Source organism: Oxyura jamaicensis, chromosome 8 (genome assembly GCF_011077185.1).
Source record: "Oxyura jamaicensis isolate SHBP4307 breed ruddy duck chromosome 8, BPBGC_Ojam_1.0, whole genome shotgun sequence".
NCBI lineage: Eukaryota > Metazoa > Chordata > Aves > Anseriformes > Anatidae > Oxyura > Oxyura jamaicensis.
This window is the reverse complement of record NC_048900.1, coordinates 16,994,101-17,009,610: the sequence shown is the minus strand read 5'-3', so window position 1 is coordinate 17,009,610 and position 15,510 is coordinate 16,994,101. Positions and strand designations below refer to the sequence as shown.

The following is a 15,510-nucleotide window of genomic DNA, read 5'->3' as shown; positions in this document are numbered from 1 at the left end:
TGGGATGCCGCGAGCGCTGGCCGCGGCCGCGGCCCGGAACGCGCGACGTCAGCGGCGCGGCGCACGCGGCGGCCCCGCGCCCTATATAAGGCGGCCCGCGCCCCGCCGCCGCCTCAGACCGCGCCGGCCCCGCTCCGCTGTCGCAACCTCCCGCCGCCGGCAGCTTCCCCTCAGCGCCCAACGCCACCGCCGCTCGAACATGGGCTCCGCGGGCACCCGCCCCGCTCTGGCGGCCGCTCTCCTGTGCCTGGCCCGCCTGGTAAGTCCGGGGAGGGAGGCTCGGCTCGCGGCTCTCCGCTCGCGGCTCGGTAGCCCCGGCGCTGACCGGCCGCCGCTGTCTCCGCTCCGCAGGCTCTCGGCTCGCCCTGCCCCGCCGTCTGCCAGTGCCCGGCCGCCGTGCCGCAGTGCGCCCCCGGCGTGGGGCTGGTGCCGGACGGCTGCGGCTGCTGCAAGGTCTGCGCCAAGCAGCTCAACGAGGACTGCAGCCGGACGCAGCCCTGCGACCACACCAAGGGGCTGGAGTGCAACTTCGGCGCCAGCCCCGTCGCGACCAAGGGCATCTGCAGAGGTAAGGGCCCGCCGCCGCCTCCCCTGGCCGAGCGGTGCTCCCCGGAGCGCCGGAGTTTAGTAATTTTGAGTCCTTGTATGGTTATGCTTTGTTGTTGGTAGCTTGGCAGAAAGGCACATGACTTCAGCAGTCTGGAATGCGATTCAGTATGTCTGGGCTCCGCTAAAAGCACATAAGGAAAAGTGATTCCTGACTAAGTTATTGTTCTGGCCCCGCGTCTCCGGGGGATTGTAGGGAGCTTTACCGCAAACCGAATTTCCCAGCGCAGCAAACGTGTGTGTTTAAAGGAGCGACTCCCACCTCTGACTCCCTCTCTTCTCTCTCGTTGCTCTCTACAGCACAATCCGAGGGGAGACCCTGTGAATACAACTCCAAAATCTACCAGAATGGCGAGAGCTTCCAGCCGAACTGTAAACACCAGTGTACGTGCATAGATGGAGCTGTGGGCTGCATCCCGCTCTGCCCGCAGGAGCTCTCCCTTCCTAACCTGGGCTGCCCCAGCCCCAGGCTGGTCAAAGTCCCCGGGCAGTGCTGCGAAGAGTGGGTCTGCGATGAGAGCAAGGATGCGCTGGATGAGCTGGAGGGTTTCTTCAGCAAAGAGTTTGGTCTGGACGCTTCTGAAGGTGAACTGACCAGGAACAATGAGCTAATTGCCATCGTGAAGGGAGGCCTGAAGATGCTACCTGGTGAGTACAAGCTAGCCTGGGTCGTGGTGACAGTTAAGGTGGGGAGGAAAGCTATGAGGGTCTTTAGACCCCAGGGGAAAGAAAGAAATGCAATGAGAAGATGCACTTAAGTCTGAGTGCTCTTTTTCTTTTACAGTGTTTGGATCTGAGCCACAAAGCCGAGCTTTTGAGAATCCCAAATGCATTGTGCAAACAACTTCCTGGTCCCAGTGCTCCAAGACATGCGGAACCGGCATCTCCACGAGGGTTACCAATGATAATCCTGACTGCAAGCTGATCAAGGAGACCAGGATATGCGAAGTGAGGCCATGTGGCCAGCCAAGCTATGCCTCTCTAAAGGTAAATACAGACTCCTCTGGTGCTCCTCTTCTTTCCAAGCTGGTTTTGGTAGAGGGGAAGGGCTGGATGAGAATCTCCCATTAACAGTATGATTGCCTCTTTACAGAAGGGGAAGAAATGTACCAAGACTAAGAAGTCCCCATCCCCAGTGAAGTTCACTTATGCTGGATGTTCCAGTGTGAAGAAGTACCGCCCCAAGTACTGTGGCTCCTGTGTGGATGGTAGGTGCTGTACGCCCCAGCAGACCAGGACTGTCAAGATCAGGTTCCGCTGTGATGATGGTGAAACCTTTACCAAGAGTGTCATGATGATCCAGTCCTGCCGATGCAACTACAACTGTCCGCATGCGAACGAAGCTTACCCCTACTACAGATTGGTCAATGACATTCACAAATTCAGGGACTAAGCTGTGGTGGGGGTGGGATGCTAAACAGAGTTCTGAAGTAACCAGCCATGGAGAAAGGACCTTTGGAAATGGTGCCTTGCCCAGCGGAGGGCAACATTGAGGTGTTACAAGAGTGCACTGTGCAACTGGACACTAATGCAACAGATTTTAAGCATACTTAAAGCTTCATAGTACTGGAGCAACTTCCCTGCTTCTTTTTGGAGCACCTTATATACTGTTTTCTGTTTGTAAGTGATCTGAGAAATGTTTTTTTCTGGTTATGAAAACCTTCTTCCTATCCTCTTTGATTTAACACTATGCTTTTCCCCCCCTCCCTCTCTCTTCTCCCCCCACTTTCCCAACCAAGTTGGAAGCTACATTCCTTCCTGAGGTGGGCACTTGTGAGGTGTTCACAGTGGCAGCTATTATGTACCAACTGTAGTTTAATGGCAAACAGAAATCAGTTGTTTTAAAGCTGAGTATTTTATTTATCAAACTGTAGCTTTTTTGTTTTCTTTTTTTTAACCCCTTCCAGACCCTGTAATACTGGAATAAGTTGTAAATGATTTTAATTTTATATTCAATGAATTAAAAGAATTTATTTATGGAATTAATCATTTAATAAAGAAATATTTACCTAACTATTCTCAGTAGAGCATTTGAAGAAGCAACAGCTTTAATTTACAGCAAGGTTAACTACAGCAAAGGAAAGACCTTTCTATGAACACTTCACATCCCAAGAATCAAGATTCCCTGGAAACTAAAGCATGTTCTCCCAGAGATGCAGCCAGGAACTCCAGTAAGCTGGGTCTAATTCTTAGTGTAAATGATACTTTGAAGTGGTATATACAGTCTGCCCCCCTATGCTCTAAAAAGCATGTGCAGAAAAAGCTTCCTGGCAGCAAAAGCCAATGTTTGATGGAGAGACTGAAATGTTAATCAGAGTGTCAGATTATTCAAACCGTCCTGGAATTTGCAACATAAGGCACTTCATTAGAATGCAGTATGTGCACAACGATGGTGAGTGCTGGTCAGGTCTTGCATTTTTTTTGGTGGCTGCTTTTTTTAAATTAACAGAGGTCTGTGGAAGAAGAATGTTTCCTGCAGTCTGCAGGAGGTAGTTTGCTTTCACTAAATTCAAATTAAATGAGCTTGAAGCAATGACTTTTGTTAATCCTAATAACCCAGTGATGAAAAGTAAACATACTGTTAACAGCAGAAGAATGTGAGGAATTTCAAGTACTTTTCCAATAGAGTAAAAAGCAAAGCAGCCAATCTTTTCCTTGCCTCCCCTTCCCACTTTTCAAATATGTAACTACACTTTAGGGATATAGATGACATTTAGCAAACCAAGGGAGTTTTAGGATAGCTAGCTGGCATGCGTTAAGAAAATGGTATTTCAAAAATGACCTAGAGGAAGAACTGAAAGCTGCATGAAACATTTGTATGATGCTGGTTAGTATAAAGCTGCACAGATAAGGCTGAAAGGAAACCTGCAGCACTTTTTTTTTCTCCTCATCATTACCAGTTAGTTCTCTGCCAAGAAGCCTTCCTGTAGTCTTTAGTGAGAAAAGTACTTCTCAGAAAAAGCAGAGACCAATTGTGGGGTTTTAGACTGGTGGTATTGTCATCCACCATCATGCGGTTTGACACGCAAGTGGTTACGAGTTCACTTTTCATTTGATTAGACATAAATGTTTCAATAAAATAGATGGCCAAATATCTCAGAAGCTCATCTCTGGCACCTAATGCTTTGCCTGAAAAATTACAGCTGTCTCTCTTCTGCTCAGTCAAGTTCTCTCCCCGAAGGCATTCAAAACTTTAGCTGTTCTGGAATTTACCACCTGGCCACCAGTCTTAGCTGTACCTAAACTTGTCTGTACAATATTTGTTGACAGTAAAAGTGTAAAATGCAATGAAGCGCTTTTGTTTGGTTTTGACTTACATCTAGCACTGAATGCTTCATTACATCAACCTCTCAACGAGGAATCACCGGGACTGCATGTTGGGTTACTGCACGGAGAGTAAGAACACACAGTTCACAGACGCAGAGGAGCTGTCTGCTCGTTCTTGGCCACCTCCACTTTCAACTATACCTGAATGACACCCACTTTAAAGTAACCTCACTCAGCTCTCCTGAAAATGACACGTAGGCATAACTACACTAAATCTGCGGAGTCTGAACACGCACATGGTACTCAAGCAAAAATGGCCCTTCCACCTTCTGTCAGAAGCGTGGTTCCACACAGGTCCTAGTTTTTATAGCCTGCACTTTGGGCTTTCCATGTCTCATCAAGTAGAGGGGTGGGCCTGTAATCTTTGCTCACTAGAAAAACGTACCTGTGGGAGCATAAGGGCTGCAGGAGCAGAACATGCAGACATGAGAGCAAAATTTACTAGATAAAATTACCCTGTCATAAAGAGGGGAAACGAACCCACGAGAATGCACTGCTAATCTTCCAGAGCTGGGACTTCACACCAACCAAGCATCAACCACGCTGTTCTCACTTGCTGCATTTCACAATTGCATGGCAAAACTACTGAACCCCACAATACTGTAAAAAGAGTCAGCATCACATTTTGCATATTGCTTTTATGCTTGCTTTGAAATCTTTATGTCCCTGTTGTTCCAGCAGAAAAAGAACCCCAGATACTAGGCATGAAAGTATCAATGATAAAAACACAGCTTCCTTTAAGTGTAACCAGGAGGGCTCACAGGTAAGATGAGCATAACTGTTACTCTGTATCTGGGTGGAAAACTGAAATACCAACATTCTTCTTCACGGGTCCTGGCACAGCAGAAGGGCTGCTGCTGCCCGCCCGTGTCTGCGGCGGTGTGCTTGTGAGACGCTCCGTCCGTCGCGCTCCCCTGCAACAAGCAGTGGAGGGGCTCCAGCACTGGGGTCGCCTGGGGATGGGAGCATGGCACGGGGCAGTTTGCTGCAGCTGCTGCTGCCGCCAAAAGGAACACTTGTCAAACTACAGTTGTAGGCCTGAAGAAATGCCTCTTGTACTCAGCGCAGTTATTTACCAGTGCCTGATGGAGGTAACCACTGCGCACAAAATCTTCCCTACCGACGAAGGCAATGCAGTGAAGATGCTTCCTTAAGTGCCGCATCACAAGAAACACCAAAAGCAAGAGCACGCAGAAAAGGGGCTGCCGTAACTGCACCACTGCCTGCAGTGGGACGCAGCAGTTCACACTGCCATCAGTGAGCGGGGAAGCTGATGAGGAGCAGATGGAGGGAGCGCGAACATCTTCCCGACACAGGGACAGCCCAGCTAGTAATTAACTCTAGTGGGGCTGTGCCCCAAGAACCTCTGTATGCTATACAGAAGCTACCAGGGAGCACCAGCAGGGCTGCAGGACCACCAGTGGTGCCCACCTTCTGGCAAGCAGGCCCAGCTCCCTGCTCTGCCTGGGAAGCCCTGCACAGCTTGTCTGCTGTGTAACCTCTGCACGTGCAGCACCCAGCGAGGGAACACTGTGTCTGCGGTTTTACCTGCTGCTTTGCCCCACGCCTGTTTTTCACGTAGGCATGTCCCTGTTTTCACCTTCACATTTGTTTTTTCTTCATGTAACATACCCACGTAGAAAACAGCACACAGAAATGTAGAGGGGCCATGGAGAAAGCAGCAAATACAGCTTGCTTTGGAGGTACCTACAAATATACTTCAGGTCACGTAAAAACTGAACCACACGGAACTGCAGTGAGACTTGGTATCCAGAAAATACAGATCCAGGAAACAAAGCGATACAATGAGCACCTATCTGTATGATCCTGTAGAGACCAAACACTGAGAAACAACTGATGGCATCCAGTACGCTACGACCTCCCCACACCCCCTCCAAAAAAGGTCTACATACACAATTTATATTGGAGAACATCCTGGAAGACCCCAAGGCACCACTCACATAAGCAACTTTATCTGTCCTGAAGTACAGCCACTTACCCGACGGAATGCAGCAGCCATCCAGGACAAAATGTTACACAAGCTTTTGTAAGGTTTTCGTTTACTGGACAGAAGACTTGTAAATGTATGGTGCATAAATTTGCCCAGATGGAAATCTGGCTAGGATATAGGCACTAACAACCTCGTGCTGAATGCAGCCAGAGTTTTAGTAAAAGGAGTGACAAGACACCACTGTACGCACCAGCTGAAGTCGGCAGGGCAGGCCAGCCACATTCTGAGGGCAGCGGTCCCACTGCAAGCCAAAAGGATAGCCGTGGATCTGCGGACTCCAAGCAGCTGATTCTCCAAAGCTACCGAGCTTCTTGAGCATCTCAAACCAAACAGGTTAGATCTAAATTGGCTCATAAAATCTAACATAATCAGACATTAAGACAGCATAGCTATAAAATCAGCAAGTTGTTTATGAGGACTTAAAATAAGAGAGTAGGTTTTACTTGTGCTGCACTGAAACAATCCCATTAAAACCAGCATGGATGCCCAAGCACAGCTGAAAGCAGAAGGAACAGACAGCTTTCACAGTCATTTCTTCCTCCTCCTTGTGGCTGCAATGGGATGCCAGGAAGAAAGTGGCAATGTGATTTTCAAAACACTTTTGCTTTCTCCGCAAGCTGGGATCATGCAGGAACCAGCCAGCTCCCAGCGCTGTGTGGCAACTGGTTCTCTAAACCAGGACTCACTCTCCTCCCTCACTTCTATCCCTGTTTCTTGGGCAGGTTATTTTTAACTTACTCTGATTTGTCACGCAACCCCACCAACAGCTGTACTGATGCAACTGATGCAAAAAGCAGCCTAATGCAAAAGGATGAGACAAATATGAGGACTCCTGTGCCAGTTAAAGAAAAGTCCCCTGCTTCTATCACAAGCAGGAGGCGGCAAGTCCAGAAAGACTTTCCTTTGCCCCAAAGGTAGGCAAGGCACCACTGGATTTCCACATTTTATCAGTGTTAATTTTCCTGCCCAAAAGCCCACTATGTTAGGATAGGCTGCAGAAGTTAGCAGTGGGGAAATCAGGCCAAAGCAGTGGAATTCTGCTTCCAAAACAACAACAACAAAATATGTCACAGCACGCAGAGCCAAGGAGGGCAAGAAGCTCAGGCAGTGAAAGCATCATTACAGCTACGGCGCTGTCCGAGGGGTTGGTGAGACTGGCAGGACACGGCACGAGCACGTTTCTGTTGTCAGCTCACAGAGATGGGCAGCAAAACAACTATCCCTGTCTTTTCCTGGTTTTACATGTCATCTGCAACTCCCCTTTCAGTTTCAGTATTTGGAGTTGGTTTTGTTGCCATTTCTTGTTTGTCCCGCATACATGTGACTTCCTTCCATCTCACCACAAATTTCCACCAAATAAAACCATATGCACTGCCATAGCAACATCCTAATACAAACACAGGGTAATCTTTGTTCGCTGAAGTACACAGTTGTGTTTTTTTCTCCCTCTCATTAAGAGAACCTGCATCTGCATACAGTTTAACTGAATGTCATAGCAACAACACAAACACAAATTCAAGATATTTTTTCTTTGGAGGGAAGAAGAATAAATGTTTTCAGGAAAAGTGTGTGGGACTTGAGAAAGCAGAATGAGATGTTTGTGACCAAACAGGGCCTCTCGTTACATCATCACAGCTGTATATTTACTCTTTGAGAGCCTGCTCTGCCAAGGTGTGATACATTCCCAGCTCCTACAGATGTCAATAGAGAACAGCCCTAGCTGGCAGGGCAGGGCCCGAACCATAGCTGTCCTTGTGCTCAGCACAGAGGTTGGGCTTCCTATCAGCGCTAAACCTGGACATTTCTGCACTTTTTTAGTCTAGACAGGGTGGTAAGCACTGCGAGCAGGTTTACTCCTAACACGAAGTAAATCCGCCCTGCTTTACTGGAGTAGCAACTCTTGGTTAGCTCGCTAGTCCTGACTGCCTCTAAGAGCTGGGGCAGCAGATCTTTTTGCGTCACCATCCTCTTTTCCTCTACAAATCAACAACCCCTAAAAGTGGAATAAATACGGTAAAGCCTAGCATTCAGATGTGTTCATTCAAAAGCTAGCTGTCATGCTGACAGGGAGTTGTTTACCCATGACAGTTCCCTAGCTTATGCCTCATCCCCCCAGGAAGCTGTACAAAAAAGGAAAAGAACCAAGTTCTCTCCTATGACTGACTCAGTCCCAGCTCTCAGCTATTGCTATGCTCTTAGCTAGGCTCTATTTTTGTCCCTTAGTCTGTGAAAAGGATGACTTCATTACGTGTTTTTTTATTTTGCTTTTCCTTCTTTTTTTTTTTTTTTTTTCACTAGCACGTTCATTCAGTACAAGAGCCTTTACTCTTTGCTTTGTAAGCTGCCGGTCCTTCAGTTCAAGCACGCTGTGAGAGTTCAGGGTTTGAAACCTGAACAGTCTAAACATTAAAAGAAGTGCTGTAACAACGCTGCACACAGAGCTTGTTCCTTCTGTGACAACTCGTTTATAGAGGAAAACAAATGAGTAAGCATAGTAGGCATAAAATCAAGCACTCAACGCAAGCTGGTGCTGAATGATGAAGATTAAAACAACAGCACGGGTTTCTCATTCACAGCATCATCTGCGCTGAATCACATCAGCGGCCTATATTGGGATGCCAATACAATGCGACTATGAGAGGATGTTTTCAGAATGGACTGAAGCCTTCCAGGCATCCTCAGCGCTTGACCAGAAATTTAAAAATATGTTTTTTAAGATGCATTTTCTTTCTTCAGTTTATTATGAGGTGCTCATTCTGGGTTGTCAGTCCGAGGAATTAACAACTTCTAACTGCCTGTGAAAGTACTAAGAGCCAAAGAGTGCATCAGCTGTGATTAGATCCGTAGGCTCAGTATTGTTATGAGTCATGGCTGTTGCAAGACCTGCACTAGCCAGCTGTCATCAGTAAGACTGTGCTGTTAGCCCAAGACCATCACTTCGATTCATTTTTATACACAAAATATTCAACAAGTTTTGCTAAACTAAATATTTGAATTCCACCTCGTCTTGCATTTGATGAATTGCCACTGCTCGAACCAGTGTGACTGTTACAACATTGAATAAAACCCACTAGACAGCAACCTGGGAATGAATGGCAAACACACCTAACAACAAGGCCTTTTACTCTCAATTTGTCTGAAATCTGGATGACGACTCACAGCTTTGTTTGGTGAACCTCCCTTCTGGTAACCACTACAGGAATAACCTTCCAAATTTTTCAGAACCTTCTTTAGATAGGAAAAGTTTTACATCCAAAGGGTAGATTTAACAGCATCTTCATTTAAAAACAAATTAGGGTTGTATTTTGACTCCCAAGAGAGCTTAAATTAGATTTCTACAAGAAAACGCAATGCAGGGAAACAGTCAGTCAATGAATGAAAGCCTCCGAGAGCGCAGGAAAGTAATGCAAATCCTATCGATTACAAATGCGTGAACTGCGGCACTCTCATTTCCACCGCACGCTCTGACTCGGGGCAGAACTACCACGCTTTTACTCCAGATCCAGATGAAACACTTCTTGGCAAATGAACTGTGGCAGTTTTGCTGTTCTGCTCTTCTATAGGTGTTAATATGAATGGGTTCAATGCTGGTTTAAAGTAATTTGCAACTACCAAGTGAGCATGCAGTAATCACTGATTAGGAAAAGCTTATTCACTTTCACTGAACTGAAAAAATATGAAAGCAACACCTATAGCTAGGAACCGCCGTCCTTTACAGAGGGTTAAGAAAACAAACATTGAAACGAGAGGTGGGCAGAGGACCAACAATGATTAAAAAAGAAAATAGAGCACAGGTGGCTACTGACAGGCAAGAACAAAAAATTCCCTGTTTTATTAGATTGCAAAACAGATGAAGGAGAAGGCACACAGTATCACCGTGAGGAGAAGCAGCATGTGACTACCAAGGTCTGATGCTCTTTCCAAACTTCATTAGCTGCATGTTGCAGCAAACAATTTATTAACGACAAATTGTTTGCAAAAGCGTGAAAAAATAACTTCTACAACCTTGAACACTTCAGAAATCCTCTCCAAGCAGTATGGATGGCCAGGAAGGGACCAGCTGGCGCCCTGAAGTCTGGATCGAGTGCCTGAAAGCCTGAGCCCTTCACTGCTGTCACAGCCTCGTGTGACCTCAACAGGCAACTTCACTGCTTTGTGTTATCTTTCTATCTATCATGTCAGCCCTGGCAGGAAGAACACTTGTGACCGACAAATCACCTTCATAGGAGTTTGTGGTCAAAACACCAAGCTCTGCACTCGAGTGGCTGACCACTGCACGTCCTGTGCTGCCAGCTTTGGTCACAAAGGTGATAATCTCCAGCAGCAGACAGAGCAGGGCAACAAGGACCTGGCAGAGCTGTTGACCGAGCTGAGTAACCACGTGCTTAGGATTTTACAAACGCTGACTTGCAGCTAGACCTTAGGTGAACCACAGCCCCCACTGCGAACTAATCCCAGATGCCTGGGCTGACTCCCGAGACTTGCAAGGGTGCTGAGGGGCTCACCCACCCACCTGCCGTGCTCGCAGCCGCGCCGTCCGCCTCCTCCAGCCGGCCCTGCAGGCACGAGGGGCTTGAACCAGACACCATGACAAGTGCTTGGGGATCCGCAGAGTCCTCTGTCAGTGGTTAGCGACAGATTGCTGTCGTCAGTAGGATACAGTACAGGGTTTTTCTCTTTTGTCTTTATTTGCTTTTAATTAGGTAAATTCAGCTGATATTCCAGTAAACATTTGCAGTATCTGGCTTCAGCAGGCAAAGCAATAACACAAGATTACCAGATGCAAAACATCAGTGCTGTTTAGAAGATCAGTATGTTAGCACTAGTGACGCTCCATACTTCTATTTATTTTTTAAACTGATGCTAATTTAGAAGATCAGGGTAGAAGATTAAACATGCCACGCATAAAACATGGCTCAACTTGGTCCTTGCTTGATATATTAAGCAAGATACAACCAAATAAGAAAAAGATACTGCGCTAGACATCTGAAACGCCACCAAAGATTCAAGTCAAATAAATTAAAGAAAAATAAAACCAAAAGTACAGTAAGATCATGTGCAGAGCTCAACATGACAAAGAAATACCCTAAAAGAAAACTGATCTAATGAAACACCAGATTTTTTTTCAGTAAGTTGAAGCACGATGGCTGATATCCACAGATAAATACAACTATGTGGTAAGATATTTATGCTCAAACAAATCAGACATTGAGATGTTAGGATAAAAGGAAAAAAATACTGTTGAAATGAACTTGGAAACTTTAAATCTGAGTTACTCTGTTTAGTAAAGATACACGGATAAAAGGATGCTATGCAATAATATCAGATTTTTCTTGAACCATTAATTACCCATCTCTTTATTTACATACCTAAACACACATTACTAAATCCAAAGTTAGGGAGGCAGCTTGGAAGTGCTGCCTTTAGTGAAGCAAGTCAAACCGAACCTCAGAGAAACCCACTGTGTAAAAAACATTTGATTTTTATTAAAATATATATATATAAAAGGCTCATCCCACCCTCTTCTCACAAAGAACTGTCATGAACTCTCCCGAATTTCCCCTTCTTCCTCAGATGAAAGGGATGAACTTTCACTGTCCGAGTCCTCTGCAGATTTGCTGGCATCTGAGGGTGAAGGACACAAACAAAACAACAAGCAGTTAGTCTCAGCAATGTCGTTTCCCCCCTTTCCAGCTTGCTCAAACAGAAGCAGTGTTTTGAAGCTTCTTTCCCTTTCATCAGTTTCCTTGAGTACGGTTATTTCCTAGCAAGTAACAAGTCTCATAACAGAGGATACAGCCCTGCGTAGTACTTCGCTGTCAAAGGAGAAAGCAAGACAACATTTAGGATTTCTTTTAGTTTTTAAATCCTGGTCTGTCAGGTAGGTAAGCAGAATATTTATTCCATACAAAGCTCTTCCTCTTCATCCACTGCAAATTTCAAATTGTTCTCTTGGTTTGTTTTAAATGCTGTTTTCTGGGTTGCTACATACGTACATTAAAACTGCAGTGAATTACAAGTCATTAGCAGCTCTGTTAGCATTCCAGTTAAGATGGGGAGCTATTGAGAAATTCTGCATGGAAAATTGAGATGCGGCACATATGTGCTCCTTCCACATACTCCAGCATCCCAAAGATGGCGTCAAGCTGCATGAATCCATGAGCTAAGGCTGAGGAGGCTAATGGTTCACAGCAACGTGTGCTTTAGGACAGGCTGCTGCATTCTGTTGAGATCACATCATGAAGCACTCATTTCCCAAACTGGTCTTCAGCCATACATCCTGAGACTCCTTCCTTAACAAGCACCGACCCCTGTCACCTCGTGGTGAGGTCACCAAATGCCGCTGGTTGGTGGCACTCGAGAGGCACAAAAATAAACTACAGCAAAGTAGGCACATGATTCGCACACTGCTCTCATTGGTATTTTCAGTGTTTGATCCGGCCATGAATTTAAAGAAGATTTTGAGCATTTTGTGTCAGATGCTTCATTAAAGAAACACTACCAGAAGGGAGCTGATGAAGCATAGCTACTGTCTTGTCAAGCTCAGTTCTACATCTGGCAAGCACGGGTAGTACACAGGACACAGTGTGCACCTGTACAGTTTCAATGGAATTTGTTCAAGAAAATAGAAGGATTTCACCCAGAAACATCAGAGGTCACATTTTGTCTATATTAAATCTAGTGTATAATCAATTAACACTTATATGCCAGATATGTACCGAGTAATGCACAAAGTAAGGATTGTTTTTGCCTCTAAGTCCTGTGAAAACTTCTATAATCCCCTCCTATCTTCAGCCATGACTGACCCTGCCTGCTGAAATCAGAGCACCTGTATTTTTTGCTGTAAGCAAGTCAAGCATCAAAACATCCCATAAAAGAATGTGGCCACCTCCTGACTTGCAACAAAGGTCAACAGACAAATGTTAGCTCTAGTTTAGTTTTTGTTTTGCAGGTATTAGAGATTGTCTTCACTCAAAAAGAACACATTTTTATGGTCATAATGGCACTGCCTATAAATTAAGAATGTCCTGTCCCTCTCACCATAAAGCTGTCCACAGTTCACTGATAATGTAAAAATTAAACTCCTGGTTTAACTTGTTCAGTGCTGGTTACCTTCCTTCATCCAAATATTTTTGGAAGTTTCAGCCATAATACTTGAGCCACTTCTGAGAATGAGGACAGGACAAACAGGCTTTGCCCTCACTAACTTCTAGCAGCTTCTCTTAGCAGGTGTCCAGCTCTAGCTCCTTCCCAGTCTTTCAGGGTAATAACTTGTGTAGTGGGGGTGACAATGACGTACTTGGTGAAGAAGCTGGACTGCAAGGAACATGCCAAATCCTGCAGCAGTAAGGTGGCTTCTGGGGAGATGAGCGGGCTAACACTCCTCTCTTGTTACACTGTACTTCTCCCTGGCCATGCTGGAGGTGAACCCACGACTTCCACTCTTAGCAGTTATCTGTGAATGTAACTGGTAAAGCAAGCTAAGTGTTGTTTGTTTCTCCTTTTTTCTGTAAGGCTCTTTACAGTACACAAGAGTTTGATGACTGTGACACACTTCTACAAAAGCCATTTTTTGTCTTCAAGTGGAGTAACAGCACCAAAAGGCCCTCCCATTTTTAAGTTCTGAACATGCTTTTCCTGAAACAATCTGGAGGACTGGAAACTTGGCAAATTCAACACCAGAAAATAATATGCTTGTTTGCAAAGCCCAGTCTATGCTAAATGCCTAAATACGCAGTCAAGAGAGAGCAATGAAAATGTTCAATGCTTGGCCTCCATACAGAAGGTCCTAAGAAACACAAAAGGGAAGTGGGAAAGTTTACAAATACACACTCAACATCTTCAATGTTCCTACAATAAAGACTATAAAAAACATACAATTTGCAATGTTTTGCAGGTCACTATTCATTTAGAAGTACCTATTACTACTTGACTAAAAGAACCAGAAATATACTTGGTTTTGTGAAGTCAGCTTTCAGATGTCTAATTTTTGTTGGCCTGTTAGTAAAGTAATATACTTGACAATTCAAACCCTAAAGCTTTAGGGAGAAAAAAAGACAAAAAACGTAATAAAAGGAAAGAAAAAAAAAGATTGGAAAGACTCAGAAGGCTTTTCTTTTTTTTTTTTTTTCTCAGTATATAAACCTATTGATATAGTTGGCTTTTTATTTACTTGCCAAAATTATCTTACAGATCTTACAGCAAGTATTAAGTAAGGGAGGAAAGGACTGTGCTACTTCAATGTGAACAACTTACTTCACCCCTTTCTCAAGAATGTAAATAAATGCTCCCACTCTTATGCAAGTAATGTGAACTGGCACTGAAGAGTATTTTGGACATGAGGAGCTATGGCCAAATCGAAACTTACAAGTATCCAAATGAGGAGACATTAATCCCCTACAAGTATCCCTACTTTGCATTTTAATGTATTGGGAATATTTAGACAAGCACGGTATGAAGACTGTGCAGCTATTATATACGTACCTATAACATGTTTTATTTCAGTTTGTCTTCAGTTTGTTTCCAGACAATTTATAGGAGACAGCTGCATATGCATCTTAAAAAGATCACCTGATTATAAACTGGCTTCACCCTCTTACCTCCCACCTCCCTTTAAGCATGAAGAAATGCTGTACAGTGTTTCTCCTTCCTTCCCTCTGTTACATCCTGCTATTGTTGCCATTAGCTATAAAATTTTGCTGTCACAAACAAGACAGCTCAACAAAGAGCTATGCACCTGATTTTTATGGAATCTAGAGAAACAGTTACCAAAGATTAAGAAAATGTAATGGTTCCCCAAACCTGCAACAGCTGCTGGTGTTCCCCGAATACCAGCTCCAGGGATGACAGCCTGGAGAACGATGCCTGCAGCAGAGGAAGGTCACTGTCTTGAGGACACCCACTTGCACTGCCCTGTGCCAGCTATCAGCACTTCCAGCTGCTATCAGCTCCCTTCCCCTCGCCCCTCCACCCTGCAGTCCTACAGAGCCAGCCTGTCGCTGCAGCAGCCTGACCTCGAAATACGGTTGTTCAGTCAACTTATTTGAAACTACGCCCCTAGAAGGACAGCCTCCCTACCAGCTCAGGAGGCGGTAATGATGACTGCAGATTCAGATGGAGTTTGAGTCAATCAGTCCTAATTCCCTCCTGACATCTAAATCATAGGGGCAGGGCTGACTACTGAAAAGCAAGGGACCCAGACCAAGAAACAATGGACAGACTAAAGGTATCTCATTTCTTTGTCCTGCAGCACATCTGCATGCACTCCCAGGGTGAACATCAGGAGATGCAGTTGGTCAGACGAGACCCCAGTCTCCTTGTCAGCAGATTGCTCCAGTGGATCGCTTAGTGAAATCCAGCCAGAACACCAGAGATCCAGGGAGGTTTGCTATCACTGGTATGATATTCTTGGTCTCATGTTTACTCAGTTTAATTACATACATACAGAGCCGTGATTCAGTTGCTGCAAGAAAATAGCCACAGCAAACTTGTTTCAAAGCTTTTCCTCAGAAATGTGTAAAAGTAACAGACTGGCCCATCACTGAAAAGTATGTTCTTTGACAACT

At 45.2% G+C, this 15,510-nt stretch overlaps 2 protein-coding genes across 2 annotated transcripts in view; one reads left to right on the top strand and one right to left on the bottom strand.

The window, feature by feature from the left end:
• The first annotated feature begins 97 nt into the window (after positions 1-97).
• On the top strand, positions 98-3,125 carry CCN1 (cellular communication network factor 1). The gene is made up of 5 exons (XM_035333681.1): positions 98-259; positions 352-568; positions 907-1,254; positions 1,391-1,593; positions 1,700-3,125. Exons 1-5 carry the CDS (start codon positions 200-202, stop codon positions 1,997-1,999), a joined length of 1,128 nt encoding a protein of 375 aa, XP_035189572.1. The 5' UTR covers positions 98-199; the 3' UTR covers positions 2,000-3,125.
• Positions 3,126-10,622: 7,497 nt separating this feature from the next.
• The window catches only part of ZNHIT6 (zinc finger HIT-type containing 6), a 33,033-nt gene continuing 28,145 nt past the window's right edge, over positions 10,623-15,510 (bottom strand). The window contains exon 10 of the mRNA XM_035333478.1: positions 10,623-11,569. Within this exon, the coding sequence (XP_035189369.1) occupies positions 11,484-11,569 (86 nt within the window). The 3' untranslated portion in view covers positions 10,623-11,483. The remainder of the gene's footprint in view (positions 11,570-15,510) is intronic.